This window comes from Labeo rohita, chromosome 9 (assembly GCF_022985175.1).
Source record: "Labeo rohita strain BAU-BD-2019 chromosome 9, IGBB_LRoh.1.0, whole genome shotgun sequence".
Classification (NCBI taxonomy): domain Eukaryota; kingdom Metazoa; phylum Chordata; class Actinopteri; order Cypriniformes; family Cyprinidae; genus Labeo; species Labeo rohita.
The window spans coordinates 11,285,645-11,298,807 of record NC_066877.1 but is presented as its reverse complement, the minus strand read 5'-3'; the positions used below and the strand labels follow the sequence as shown (position 1 = coordinate 11,298,807).

Sequence of the window (13,163 nt, the reverse complement as noted above, 5' to 3'; positions counted from 1 at the left end):
CAGAAAAATCCTTCAGTTCCCACAAATTCTTTTTTGGTTTTTCAGCATTTTTGTTATTTGAACCCTTTCCAACAATGACTGTATGATTTTGAAATCCATCTTTTCACACTGAGGACGAGGGACTCATGCATTAAGAGCCAGGGGTGTAAACTTTTGAACAGAATGAAGATGTGTACATTATTCTTATTTTGCCTAAATATCTTTTTTTTTTTTTATTTAGTACTGCCCTTTAGAAGCTACAGAAGATACTTTCCCAGAAAACAAAATAAGTCTTCAAATTCAAAAAGTTTTCACCTCTCAGCTCTTAATGCATCGTTTTTCCTTCTGGAGCATCAGTGAACATTTGAACCTTCTGTAATAATAGTTGCATATGAGTCCCTCAGTTGTCCTCACTGTCAAAAGATAGATCTCATAATCCCTTGGAATCGTCCTAACCTTCCCCCTCTTACGGGGGCCCTTGGGGCCCGTTATAGGTAAATGTGGGCTCCAATGCTTTTTATTGTTGTCTTTTCTGAGGTAAATCACATTACATAACTATTCACAAGCTGTTTTACTTACGGTATAAATGCTTGGAAATAATATTTAAAGTTTTCAAGTTCATTCGTTGTGCACCAGCCACCCAATAATTGCAATAATCATTTTGTTACTTTTAATATAACACAAATCATGCATGAAATAAACATGAATAAATATCAGAAGAACACTCCTGGCACAGCGGCCCAAAATGCAAAAACACAGAAAGAAGGCAAAAAAACTACTGACTACTCACGTTTTAGTTGTGAGTAGAAAATGGATCCCTTTAAAAAATAAATCTATATGTTTTATAATGTAACACTTAGTGTACTTACTTGTTTCACTTTGTATGTGTATGTAATTATTATTGTAAAATGAATTAATGGTGCAGAATAATGATGTAACAGCTGTAGTTAATGGTGTGTGTATAAGTTGTTTTGTCATAGTGTGTGTATGTGTGGTTCTCTCAGGCTGTCCTCACTCACCGATCTATGCCACACTAATTCCCTCCTTGGCAGATGCACGTCTATGAGGATTAAGCCCAGGATTAGACAGCCTGACGGCAGAGCCAAGACTCTCCTCATCTCACACCAACAGCTCCTGCACCACGACTCCAGCCAGACAAGAATGGGAAGAAAACAAACGGTGAGTTATGCCACTCAGGATTATAGCAGATCCTCAGCATCAGTCATTAAAGATAAGCAACGTGAGCTTTGATTGATTTGTGGTCAAGATAAAGGTAAAGTGCACTAGATTTCGTGTGCTCCGTACTGAGCCTTAGCCTATACTAAACCTAATGTATCAAATGTATGTTTTTTTTTTAATTATTAGAGTGAGCAGTGTAGCATTTAGCTGTAAATGTATATTAATACATGATTTAAATGGTAATATAAAACTGTCAGAGTTAGCTGGCTGGTCTGTTGACTTGATAGACTTTCACTAAAGTCCCGTTTTCTACACTTACCATTTATCTGCTTAACATATCCTAGTTATATCTTAGTTATCAACTGGATTGTTGTCTTGTGTATGTAGTGTCATATTTACATACTTACTGTGTGACCATGTGACCTGTTTATAATGTGGTATAACCAGACATTGCACTGGACTACCTATCTATCTATCTATCTAAAAAATAACAGATCTATTTCTCAGTTATCTAAAATATCTGTATCTAGATAGATAGATATTTGAGAGACAGATCTGTTTTTTCATAATTTTATATATTATTAATTTCTTGATTACTTTCAGTCAGAAATTGTTTTTGTGATTTTGCTTATTCCTGGACTTGCTAAGTGGTTAAAAGTGAGCGCTTAAGTCAAGCAGAAAGAAGCAGTTCAATCAGCGTTGTTTACCTCACTGGCCTCATAATCTTCTCTCAGTAAAGTGCTATATCCAGCATGAGGCACTGCATGCTCACACAAACACTCTACATACTACATACTTTTCTTTGTTTTGTTTCCATTCAGTCCTGATTTGTGGGTGTGTGACGTCAAGACACCAGCGGTCAGTTATCCTGGTTGAACATCTGACCATGTGAACAGGAAGTTTTAATAAAATCAATTATGTTATTTGGCTTAGCCTTAGTAACCTCAAAGCCTGTAATAGTTTCTATTGTACTTGGGTTTCTAATCTAATTACTATATGGGACTAGTGTAAACTGTAGACAAAGCTGACTGTCCTATTTCTACCTTTTACATAGACAAAATGCCGAGTGTCAAACCTAAGAAGAAGAAAATCAAGAAGGAGATCAATGAAGTTGAGGAACCACAAGGTAATTATAATTATAAATGCTTTATTTGATTTTAAAGGAGAAGTTCACTTGCAGAACAAAAAAATCCTGATAATTTGCTCACCCCCATGTGAGTAGATGTTCATGTCTTTCTTTCTTCAGTTGCAAAGAAATGAAGGTTTTTGGAATCTTGGAATGTTTTCCTATATATAATTTTAATCACAAATGCGCATGCGTGTTTCACGCATTGCGTAATCGTTGGAAAAGTCATACATATCTATGGGAAAAGTCATGCGCGGTTAGTTCTTCATCGGTGGTTTATAAAGGTAGGATGGGGGCGAAAAACTCCTCCAACTTCAAAATTGTCTGACATCGTTGTTTTACCTTTTCTTGTAAGGGGCGTTTTACTTTCTTTGCAAGTTCGCGTTGTAAACAATGGGTCGTTACTTCCACCGAAGTCACGTGTGCGTGATTGCGCAAGGTCAAGCTAGGTCAAGACAAGCATCTGTGGTTAAAAAGTATATAAATTTGTATTTTTCTTAGAAAATGATGATTGTTTTGTTAGATAAGACCCTTATTCCTCGGCTGGAAACGTGTAGAGTCCTTTGAAGCTGCATTGAAAGTGCAGTTTGGGCCTTCAACCTGTTGGTCACCACTGAAGTCCATTAAATGGAGAACAATCCTGGAATGTTGTCTTCAAAAACCTTAATTTCTTTTCGACTGAAGAAAGAAAGACATGGATATCTTGGATGACATGGGGATGAGTAAATTATCAGGAAATTTTTTATTCTAAAAAAAAAGTGAACTAATCCTAGATCACATCACAACAAGATCACATTTCTTGTCTAGATTATCTATTAAACAGGAGTGATATTGAAGCATATACTGTACATTTGTATGTGTTTGCTACTAGGCAAATACACTCAATTTAAGTGTACTCCATTGGTGTAACAGCCACCTCTGCAGGTAGCAAGTGGAATAGTTCAAATACCCACACAAAACCCTAGCTTGCTGTTGACACCATAGATTTTCTACTTAAGTAGACATTTTCATCTTTTGTCTCTTTTATATTTGTATAATACCCAATAAACAACAGAAGGGCCTGAACTAGCAGTGGAAATGGAGGGTCTGGAGAGTCGCAGAGAGCCGCTGACCCCTGAGCCGCAGGACAATCCACCACAGAAGAAGAAAAAGAAAAAGAAGGCACATACTTTCGGTATGTTAATGATATTCACATTTCTTTTATGGCTGTTATTTTCTTTTCTTATTTTAAGATGAATTGTTCTTGATTTCATTGTGTTAAAAGATGAGAGTGAACAACAAGACCTTCCAAACGGAGATGTTCAAGAGCCCCATACAGATGATGAGGAAGTCACCAAAAAAAGCAAGAGGAAAAGGTGAACTTTAAATAGAAGAGAAAGTGAATACAACTAAAAGCATGAGTTTCGGCAGTTTACTTATCTGGTGGGAATAACTTCTTTTTGAAGGAAGGCTAAGATGACGGAAAACCAGCCTCATAATGAGCTCGGCGTGGAGGAGGATGACATCATCACTGATGTGCAAGCCCCAATATCTCAGCGCTCTCTATTCTCAGCCCCTATGGGTCACAGTCATCCGATTGGAAAAGTGTTTGTAGAAAAGAACCGTGAGTTTCCTTTTGAGATATATACATGTAATGATGCTATCATATTATACATTAATATACTGTATGCTAATAATGATATATTAGTTATTATGTCCTTAAAGGGATAATTCACCCAAAAATGACAATTCTGTCATTAATTACTCATTGCTGTTTATGGAGGGTCAGAAAGCTCTCAGATTTCATCAAAAATATATTGATTTGTGTTCCGAAGATGAACAAAGGTCTTAAGGGTTTGGAATGACTTGAAGGTGAGTAATTAATGACAGAATTTTCATTTTTGGGTGAACTGTCTCTTTAATGTCTAGAAAAAATCTCATATTCTTTATTATTGCATATCTTATATTCATAGATCCAATTTATGTTAAATAAATAGTATTGCAGTATTATGACAAGTATATTGTATATAAATGTAAACACTAAAATAAGATAAAATATGACCTCTGACCCAGGCCGCTTCCAGGCGACTGATCGTTTGAATTTATCCCGTGATCATATGGAGGAGTACATGGAGGTCAGACCCATGTGGAATACACGAGATGTCGCCATGAGGGTTCACAGCGGCTTCAGGTGGGTTTGGTCGGGAGATGATCTCAAATTGTTTCAAAACGGGGTTTTATGAGTTTGTCCAGTATTCATCATTGCCATGTCCTTTTTCTGTGGTTTTCTTTTTGGAGCTTGATGACTTATGTGTTGAACGTAGTTGCTAAAATTGTGGTTGTTTTCTGTGTAGGATCATTGGGCTGTTCTCTCATGGGTTTCTGGCAGGATATGCGGTGTGGAACATCATTGTTGTGTATGTGTTAGCTGGAGAGCAGATGACCACTCTGCCTAACCTTCTCCAGCAGTACCATAGTCTGGCTTATCCAGCACAGTCTCTGCTCTACCTCCTGTTGGCCATCAGCACTGTGTCTGCCTTTGACAGGTGTGTGGACACGTAGTAAGAACATATAAGCAACAGCAGTACAAACAATACATAATTGTACTCCAAACAATTTTAAATTACATTTAAATTAGCAAATTTATTGATTCAGATTTAATAAATTAGTGATTGCCATGCATTTTTTGTCAGCCGATCCCCTTTGACCTTGAGATTCTAAGTAAATAACATTTCATTGTTTATTAATTTGTTTTCGTTTTACAATCAACGATTATTTAATTATTTATTAACTTTCATCAACTCCTGAACTCCAATGTGTTTGCAAACCCCAGTTTGGGAAAACCTGCACTAAGATCAAATCCCTGACTTACAAGACAACTGATAAAGAGAATTTCGTTTTATTGATTGAAGTGTTTGAAAATGCAGCTCATGGCTTATGACAAAATACATGTTCAGTGTGAATTATCTGTGCCCCCTTTTTTTATCAGGGTGAATCTGGCCAAAGCCTCAGTGGCTCTTCGAGGATTACTTACTCTTGATCCAGCAGCTCTTGCTTCCTTTTGTAAGTATAAATCAATAAACAGTTATTATAGTTAAATTAATCAAAATTCATACATTTATTAAATAAATTCCTTAAAATATTGTAATTAAAACTAAAACAGCAAAAAACACATTTCCAATAAAAATTAAATATATATTAAAAAAAATTATTTCAGCAAGTCAAGTCAATGTTTCTCATTTCAGTTTAGTTTAGTGCTAAAATAAAACTAAAACGGAAATAAAAGCAAAAAAAAACTACAGAATGACAAACACACACACAACAAAATTACTTAAATATTAAGTAAGATTAAAATGAAAACAGAAAATATAAAATTATAGAATTCAGAATTCAACAAATGAAAACAGAATTCAAAATATAGCTGCAAGCAGCGATGACGGGCCCTCGCCACCAGCGCAACCGCAACCCTGGTGCCATCAGAAAAACGGTGCCCAGCGGGCACATGCATTGACAGTAACCCTGTACCAGTTTGGATTGAAGGGTCACAGCAATGAAAGGGTTAAAAGCAAAGTGCTTGTAAGTCATTCTGGTACACTGAGAATGAGCTGAAAAAGATTCCTTATCCTATGAGGTCATCTAGTGTTCATCCTTGGTATTACAGTCTTCATCTGCTAGATTACAGGTGTGATATTTTAAATGTTTCTGCGGTCTCTGAAAACATGATAAACATATTTCCTAAGAATGACTTGTTTTTCATATGTAAAAAAGATGTGAAGAGTTAGGATAATGCATTTCAAATGCACTCTCTCTCTCTCTCTGTCACACACACAGCCACTCAACTACCTCAGTCACACTTACACACACACATACACAGACTTAAGCCCATCCCCCGACACAGAGTTAGAGTGAGAGAGTTAGAGTGAAAGCAGATGTTGAATAGTTTTTTAATTTTCTATTTTTAGTAGATTATTTTATATTGATCTAAGCATTTATTTCTCAGAATGACTAGTTCTATGTATGTAAAAAGTTTTGAAGTGCTTGGATTCTCCATTTTAAAATTACGGTTATGTTTTTTTACTGCTAATTTAATAAATCACCATAAATCAACCGTTCAAGATATCCCAAATCCGCTCGCAATATAACATCTTCAGTATGTTGGCATCATGTTGACAAAGTTTGGTGTGAACTACTTATTCCTGCTTGGAGGAGTATTAATTTATTTATAGCCTGATTTTTCCAAAAATCCACATTCAAATCAAAATAGCAGACTTCCTGTTGGTCGCAGCTAATGGGTGTAAATTAGAAAGTTGTCCGGCTTGATGAGACCAATATACATACTGAGTTTGGTGTCTGTAGCTTAAACTAACCCCCCCACTTTTGACAAAAGGTGGCGCTATAGAGCACCTCGTCCATGCCCATTGATGAGCCTTTGCCAGTGTCTAACTATTATTAATACTGATGTGTGTGTTGAGTTTCATGAAAATCTAAGCTTATTAAGTGCCCCGAAATCACAGGAAACAAATGTTAAAGTTTGACACGTTGCCATGACAACAACATTTAATGCATCAACGACCCCTTTACAGATTCTCATCGGCCGTGTTTTGACATTATTCTGATGAAGTTTGAAGCAAATCGGGTAAAAATAACCATGTGATATCAAAGCACTTTTAAAAGAGACACACTTCCTGTTGCCAGTTGGTGGCGCTATAACTTTAACTCCTAATTGTCACATCTATGTGATCGGGATCACACAATGAACAAACCTCTGAAGTTTCATCCGAATCAGACAATGTGTGCAACAGTTATTAGCCATTTTCTGTTTCTCATTTCTCGCCATAATTTCAACGCCTCGCCACGGCCAAACCGTTCGAGATATCAAAAATCCCCTCACAATTTTTCATCCCCAATGTCTTGAGATCAGGTTGACCAGGTTTGGTGGCAATTGGGTAAAAAACCTAGGACTAGTATATCAAATTCCAGAGCATGCGTTTTTGACAAAACCCAGAATAACCAACTTCCTGTTGGGATTAGCTAATGCCGTAGAGAGCGAAAGTTGTTCAGATTGATGAGTTCTATATGTGTACTGAGTTTCATTTGTGTAAGTGCAAGTTTGTGTGATATATGACCCTTCAAATTCCAGGGGGCGCTGTAGAGTCCCCTTGCCACGCTCGTGTACCAGTCTCTGTCCGGCCCTAATGGCCGCAGATTCCAAGGTGTGTGCCAATTTTCAAGAGTTTTTGAGCATGTTAAGGGCCTCAAAACCCCCCAAATCCTTGACAAAAAATAATACTAAATAAAATAAATAATACTAAAAAATCCTAAGAAAAACAATAGGGCTCTCGCCCTTTTAGGGCTCGGGCCCTAAATATTAATAAAAACTACAAAAACTCAACAATAAAATAACACTGCTTGTGACAACACAAAGACAGAAATGGCTTTTAGTTAACTCCTGTCTTTTTATTTTGCCCTAGTATACTTTGCTGCTCTCATCCTGTCTCTGAGCCAGCAGATGACCAGTGATCGTATACATCTCTACCCCACAGCCAATGAAACGCTTTGGTGAGTTTGTCGATCTAGGTATAATGTAATCCACGTAATATCCTTAAAACATTATTACAACAACCACCATATCATTATGCAAGTTAATCTGTAGCACAGGGTTGAATACGTCACTTAATCACATTCAGTAATTACTGTTTAGGCCCCCGGGTTCAGAACATCAGATCCTACAACCCTGGATCGTGGTAAACCTGGTCGTAGCTCTTCTGGTTGGTCTGGCCTGGGTGTTTGTTGCTACTCGACCGGAAATGGACTACACTGAAGGTAAGTAGACCTTTATAAGTGTGTGTGCCTTAAAGGATTAGGTCACTTCCAGAACAAAAATTTACAGGTAATGTACTCACCCCCTTGTCATCCAAGATGTTCATGTCCTTCTTTCTTCAGTCGTATAGAAATTATGTTTTTTAAGGAAAACATTTCAGGATTTCTCGCATGTAATGGACTTCTGTGGTGCCCCCAAATTTGAACTTCCAAAATGCAGTTTAAATGCAGCTTCAAAGGGCTCTAAACGATCCCAGCTGAGGAAAAAGGGTCTTATCTAGCGAAAATAATCCTTTAACCTCTTCATGTGTCTATTGTCAATTGTGACATTCCCCTATAGTACAGATCCTAACATCAGTCCTAATATTAGTTTTTACATCTAATATTCTAATATTTGTCTTTACTTTTCAGAGTTTTTAATGGCGATGGAGGTGGAGGAGTATCCACGTCATGATGAGAAAAATGAACTGGCAGCCTGAGAAACTGATATATGAATTACTTTTATCAATTATCAGAAATTACCATTGTTTGTGCTAAGTTTTGAAGTTTTGAAGTAAACATTTTGTATATTTATTGTTGAGCTTGTATAGATAATAACTGTGTAAACATATAAATAAACTTTTTTGTTAAGTTTCCTGTTTCATTTTGTTGTTGATCTTCTAAGTGTTTTCTAAATTTGAATCACCTTTTAGTTTTTTGCAGTCCACTTAAATAGTTCTTTAGTTCTTTGGTGCGTTGAATTTTTTCACAACACAAATATTTCATGTCTATGGATTTGTAAGAACTGTATTTATAATATAATCATTCAACAGTTAGAAATGTTGTTTAAAATACTTTTTACTGAAAACATTGTATTGCATACTGCAGGTATAACACGATTTGTAAGTTGCTATGGATAGAAGTGAATAAAAGTGTGTGCTAATTTAATACATGCAAATAAATGTAGGACACTCCTGTCGATCACTTGACGTTTTATGTCAAATGCCCCTTTACAACTAAATGCATCACTAAAGAGCACGTATACACAAACACAAGTCATAAACAGCACAAACTGGCCTTTTAATATTGTCATTTATAACTAGATGAAAGGAGTGAAATAATTCCTGATGATAACTGTGTCGCTATGCAACACAGGGGGCGCAATTTCCAAAGGAATATGAGAAAGAAAACTGCATCAAGACGTTTTTTTTCTTCAGTAGATGTAGAGTAATCTGAAAAATTCTTTAAGCGTATATTATTTGTGAGAATTCATTTTGATTACAGAAACAATGCTCTCAAGAAAAAATGAGAGGAATATATAGTGATAAAGTTTTGTTTATCTGCTGCTTCTTGTTCATCTTAATTAATAAAGGTAGTATTAATGAAAATAACAATTAGTGTTATTATATCATATAATGTAATGCTTAGATCGCTGGTTAAATCAACCAAAGAAAGAATATATATATATATAGTAAGAATATAAATATAGTGGAACTTTTAATTTATATACACTATATCATCAAAAGTTTTGATGTTTTTGAAAAAAGTCTCGTATGCTTACCAAGGCTGCATTTATTTGATCAGTAATGATATCTCATATTGTGAGGTATTACTACAATTTAAAACTACCATTCAAAAGTATGAGGTAAGATTTTATACTTTTATTTGTTTAAAAGTCACAATAAAGACATATATTGTTACAAAAGACTTCTATTTAAATTAAATTCTGTTCTTCTACAGTTTCTACAAAAATATTAAGTAGCAAAAAGCTGTTTCCAGCATTTATAATAAGAAAAACTATTATTCATTTTTAGCACTAGTTATAATTGATAACAACTAGGCACCATATCAGCATATTAGATTGATTTCTGAAGGGTCATGTGACACTGAAGACTGGTGTAATGGTCAGCTTTGCTATTCACCTTTTAAAATATCGTACAGTAGAAAACAGTTATTTTAAATTGCAATAATATTTCACATTATTGCTGATATTATTGTATTTTAATCGATGCAGCCTTGGTTAGGAAAAAAAATCTAAATAATTCCAAACTTAACCAGCAGTGTATGTCCATATATTTTCAAATTTTTTATGAAATAGTTACTGAATATGGCATGTGCTAATATTATATTATATTGTATTCTATTCTATTCTATTCTATTCTATTCTATTCTATTACACGCGACATCACTAATTTTAATACGCAAACTCTTCACTATAGTAGGATTCGTAAACGCTCTTTGGCTTTTCCCAAAACTCAGCGGGAGGTGAAGCCGCTGTACTTCCTGTCGCTAGTTGAGCGAGGCGGGCGCGTGGAGGGATGTAAAGATGGCGGAGCTGCAGATGCTGCTGGAAGAGGAAATTCCAGCGGGTCGCAGAGCGTTATTGGACAGTTTCACCAACCTCGAAAGAGTCGCCGAATACTGCGAAAGTAACTACGTACAGGTGAGCGGACGAAGCGTTGCGAAACAGTGCACATACGCAGTGTTTTTAGAGTTGATGCGTGGAGAAGGAGCTGGAAGTGTCTGTGTGGTGGCTGTTGATCATCTGTTGAAGCTGAGCTCCAGCTACTAAATGCATGAACGTAACCTTGTTGAGATATACCATAAAAGTTTATGCCACTCGTAGGCGAGGCTGTAAACTAAGCGAAGGCTACTTTGGAAGAGATGCGCTCAGATTTGTAGTGATTGTAGCGTGTTGGTAATAGTGATTAACTTACATGATAATCTCGGGCACTGGGAAACTTTGTTCTGTTTTTTTACGCGAGTAAAACAGCTGATAATACACTTCAAATCAACTTACTTTTTTGTACACATTTATAGACAAGTGGCACTTTCTGGTACTCGTGATCATAGCGATATGACAAACAAGTGCAGGATGAATCTGACAGATTTACTTATTGGAAGACTTCCATACTGATGTCATATGTCATTAGATGTTTCTTTAATTCAGACTGAATTAAAAATTTAATTCAGGTGATAATGTTTTAGTGCAATGATGCACACTAGGGTCAGTTTTAGTAATTTACCGTTTTATATATTTATATAAAATTATATATGATATATATATGATAATTAAAAAATACCAAATATTAGCCAATAATATCAGCATTGGTGGTAATTTGGTTGACAACTGGTCAGTTTGCCTTCTACTTTAAGGATATCAGCTGTAATTCAGGGTCCCCACAGTCATTGAAAACCTGGAAATATTAGAGATTAAGTGTCATAGAAATGAATGGAATTTTAATCTGTCTAGTAATCACACAAATCATAAAATCAGTGGTCAAATGCAATGTATAACTTAACCTTTGCAAGAGAAATTCATAACTTCAAGCCTTGTGATCCCTCTTCTTTGGATATACACATACTTTAAAGGGGTCATCGGATGCCCATTTTCCACAAGTTGATATTATTCTTTAGGGTCTTAATGAAAAGTCTGTAATATACTTTGGTTAAAAATTCACCCTTTTTACCTTGTCAAAATGAGCTCTGCAAAAATCATCCCATTCTGAGGGATTGTTCCTTTAAATGCAAATGAGCTTTGCTCGCCCCGCCCCTCTTTTCTCTCTGTGGAGTGACGACCTGCTCCGAGAGATTGTTTACTTTAGCCGCATTTAGCTGTGAAACTTGCTAACTAGCAAGTTATTAGGAAAGGTGATTGCAGAGATTCAAAAAAAAAAAAAAAAAAAGGGAGGCGCATTCCTAGGGCTGCATGATAAATCGCATGCGATTATGAGGCGCGTTTAGTCAGTAAAGTCGGTGTTTTGATTAGTAGTAAATCTCCATCATGTGCGTTCAGCTGGAGCGGCAATTAATACACAGAGCCGTAAATCACTGACAAGCTATGCAAAATCGCACTCATAATTGCAGATGAATCGCATTGTGCACAGTGTCTTTCACGCAAACACTAATCACCATCATGGTAACACACTTGAAACTGAAATAATGCAATAAATATTAATTTAACAACATAAGGTGTATACAACCGTAATGTACAAAACTTAGTAGAAACATAGTTATTTCAACAAAAAAACATTCAATTTTAAACATGACGCAGGGAAGTGCGTGTCTTATGAGCACAGTATAATGGCTGACATGACAGAAAAATTTGTTTTTACTGACATATGACCTGACAACATGTTATCTGACTGCAGTTCACTGTTGTTCTACTGAGGCTCCCTCGTCACCTGTACCGTTTCTGTGCTCGTATGACTAGCGACTGGTGCTGAAGTGAAGTTGGAGTGCACGTCTGAAAAGTCTCCTGTTTGACGTGGGCGTAAAGGTCTTCAAGAAAAAAAAGAGACCAAAGCAGCAGTTGTGAGTGGGGTGGCCAACCCTAGCCCCGGCCCTGCATTAAATATTTTTAATGCTGTTAAACTGGAAAAATTAATCGCCTGCGTTAACTTGCTAATTTTGACAGCACTAGTATGTACACATTGTTTCCTCAGCAAAAGTATACATAATGTGTAGTCCATGCTGACTTTCCAGTCAATCTGCCTGAAATCACCCAGAAATTTAGGTGGGTTCATCAGTGTGAAAGACAACTGAACTGTTATAGACATCCCTGAAGCCTGTGATAGCCAAAAGCAGTTTTGTGTTTCTCAATACTGATGCATGCATGCTCTTGCTTCACAGTTCATGGCAATGTTTTTTTTAGCACCAAGGCCAGGTTTTAAATATTTAGATTATTGGCTTTTAGAACAGAGTTGTGAATGAAATGAGGGTAATGTCCCTGAAGGCCCATTTGAGTGAACCTGTTGTTTTGTTTTCCATTTTACTTTCTGCTATAGTGTGTTAATAGTGTGTTTGGGCACAAAATTCTGGGTTCATAGACTTTTTATTGCATTTTAACTATACACGTGTACATACAAATTTCCATGAATGGGTTCATAGACTTGAAATGGTTTAAGTGATTTACTGTCTACATGGGTAACTGAACTGATTAGTCTAACTCAAACAACACCTCATTAGTAAGCATTTGGAGCTTGCTATAGGGAGCAATTCTGTACATGTACATGATACAAATAAGCACACTGAGTTGATGTGATACTCTTAAAAAGCATACTAGTACATGTACACAGATATTGCATAAAATAGTCCATGT

At 36.2% G+C, this 13,163-nt stretch overlaps 2 protein-coding genes across 18 annotated transcripts in view; both read left to right on the top strand.

Annotated features, from left to right (window-relative positions):
- The first annotated feature begins 1,030 nt into the window (after positions 1 to 1,030).
- tmem237a (transmembrane protein 237a) lies at positions 1,031 to 8,989 on the top strand. Of its 6 annotated transcripts, none has more exons than XM_051118532.1 (12): positions 1,031 to 1,158; positions 1,980 to 2,016; positions 2,213 to 2,284; positions 3,339 to 3,458; positions 3,549 to 3,639; positions 3,730 to 3,887; positions 4,337 to 4,454; positions 4,618 to 4,809; positions 5,253 to 5,326; positions 7,735 to 7,822; positions 7,965 to 8,086; positions 8,495 to 8,989. In XM_051118532.1, the coding sequence occupies exons 3-12, from the start codon at positions 2,218 to 2,220 to the stop codon at positions 8,560 to 8,562; spliced, it is 1,098 nt and encodes a 365-aa protein (XP_050974489.1). In that variant the 5' UTR covers positions 1,031 to 1,158; positions 1,980 to 2,016; positions 2,213 to 2,217; the 3' UTR covers positions 8,563 to 8,989. The 6 variants fall into 6 exon arrangements, with proteins under 6 accessions (XP_050974489.1, XP_050974490.1, XP_050974493.1 ...); XM_051118533.1 differs by having other exon boundaries at positions 1,980 to 2,046; XM_051118536.1 differs by having other exon boundaries at positions 1,980 to 2,053.
- Positions 8,990 to 10,331: 1,342 nt separating this feature from the next.
- Positions 10,332 to 13,163, top strand: part of abi2a (abl-interactor 2a) — a 47,924-nt gene continuing 45,092 nt past the window's right edge. For 6 of the 12 annotated variants that reach the window (XM_051118712.1, XM_051118707.1, XM_051118715.1 and 3 more), the window contains exon 1: positions 10,332 to 10,505. In XM_051118712.1, the coding sequence (XP_050974669.1) occupies positions 10,389 to 10,505 (117 nt within the window). In that variant the 5' untranslated portion in view covers positions 10,332 to 10,388. The remainder of the gene's footprint in view (positions 10,506 to 13,163) is intronic. The other 6 variants (XM_051118717.1, XM_051118714.1, XM_051118709.1 and 3 more) reach the window with 1 other exon arrangement.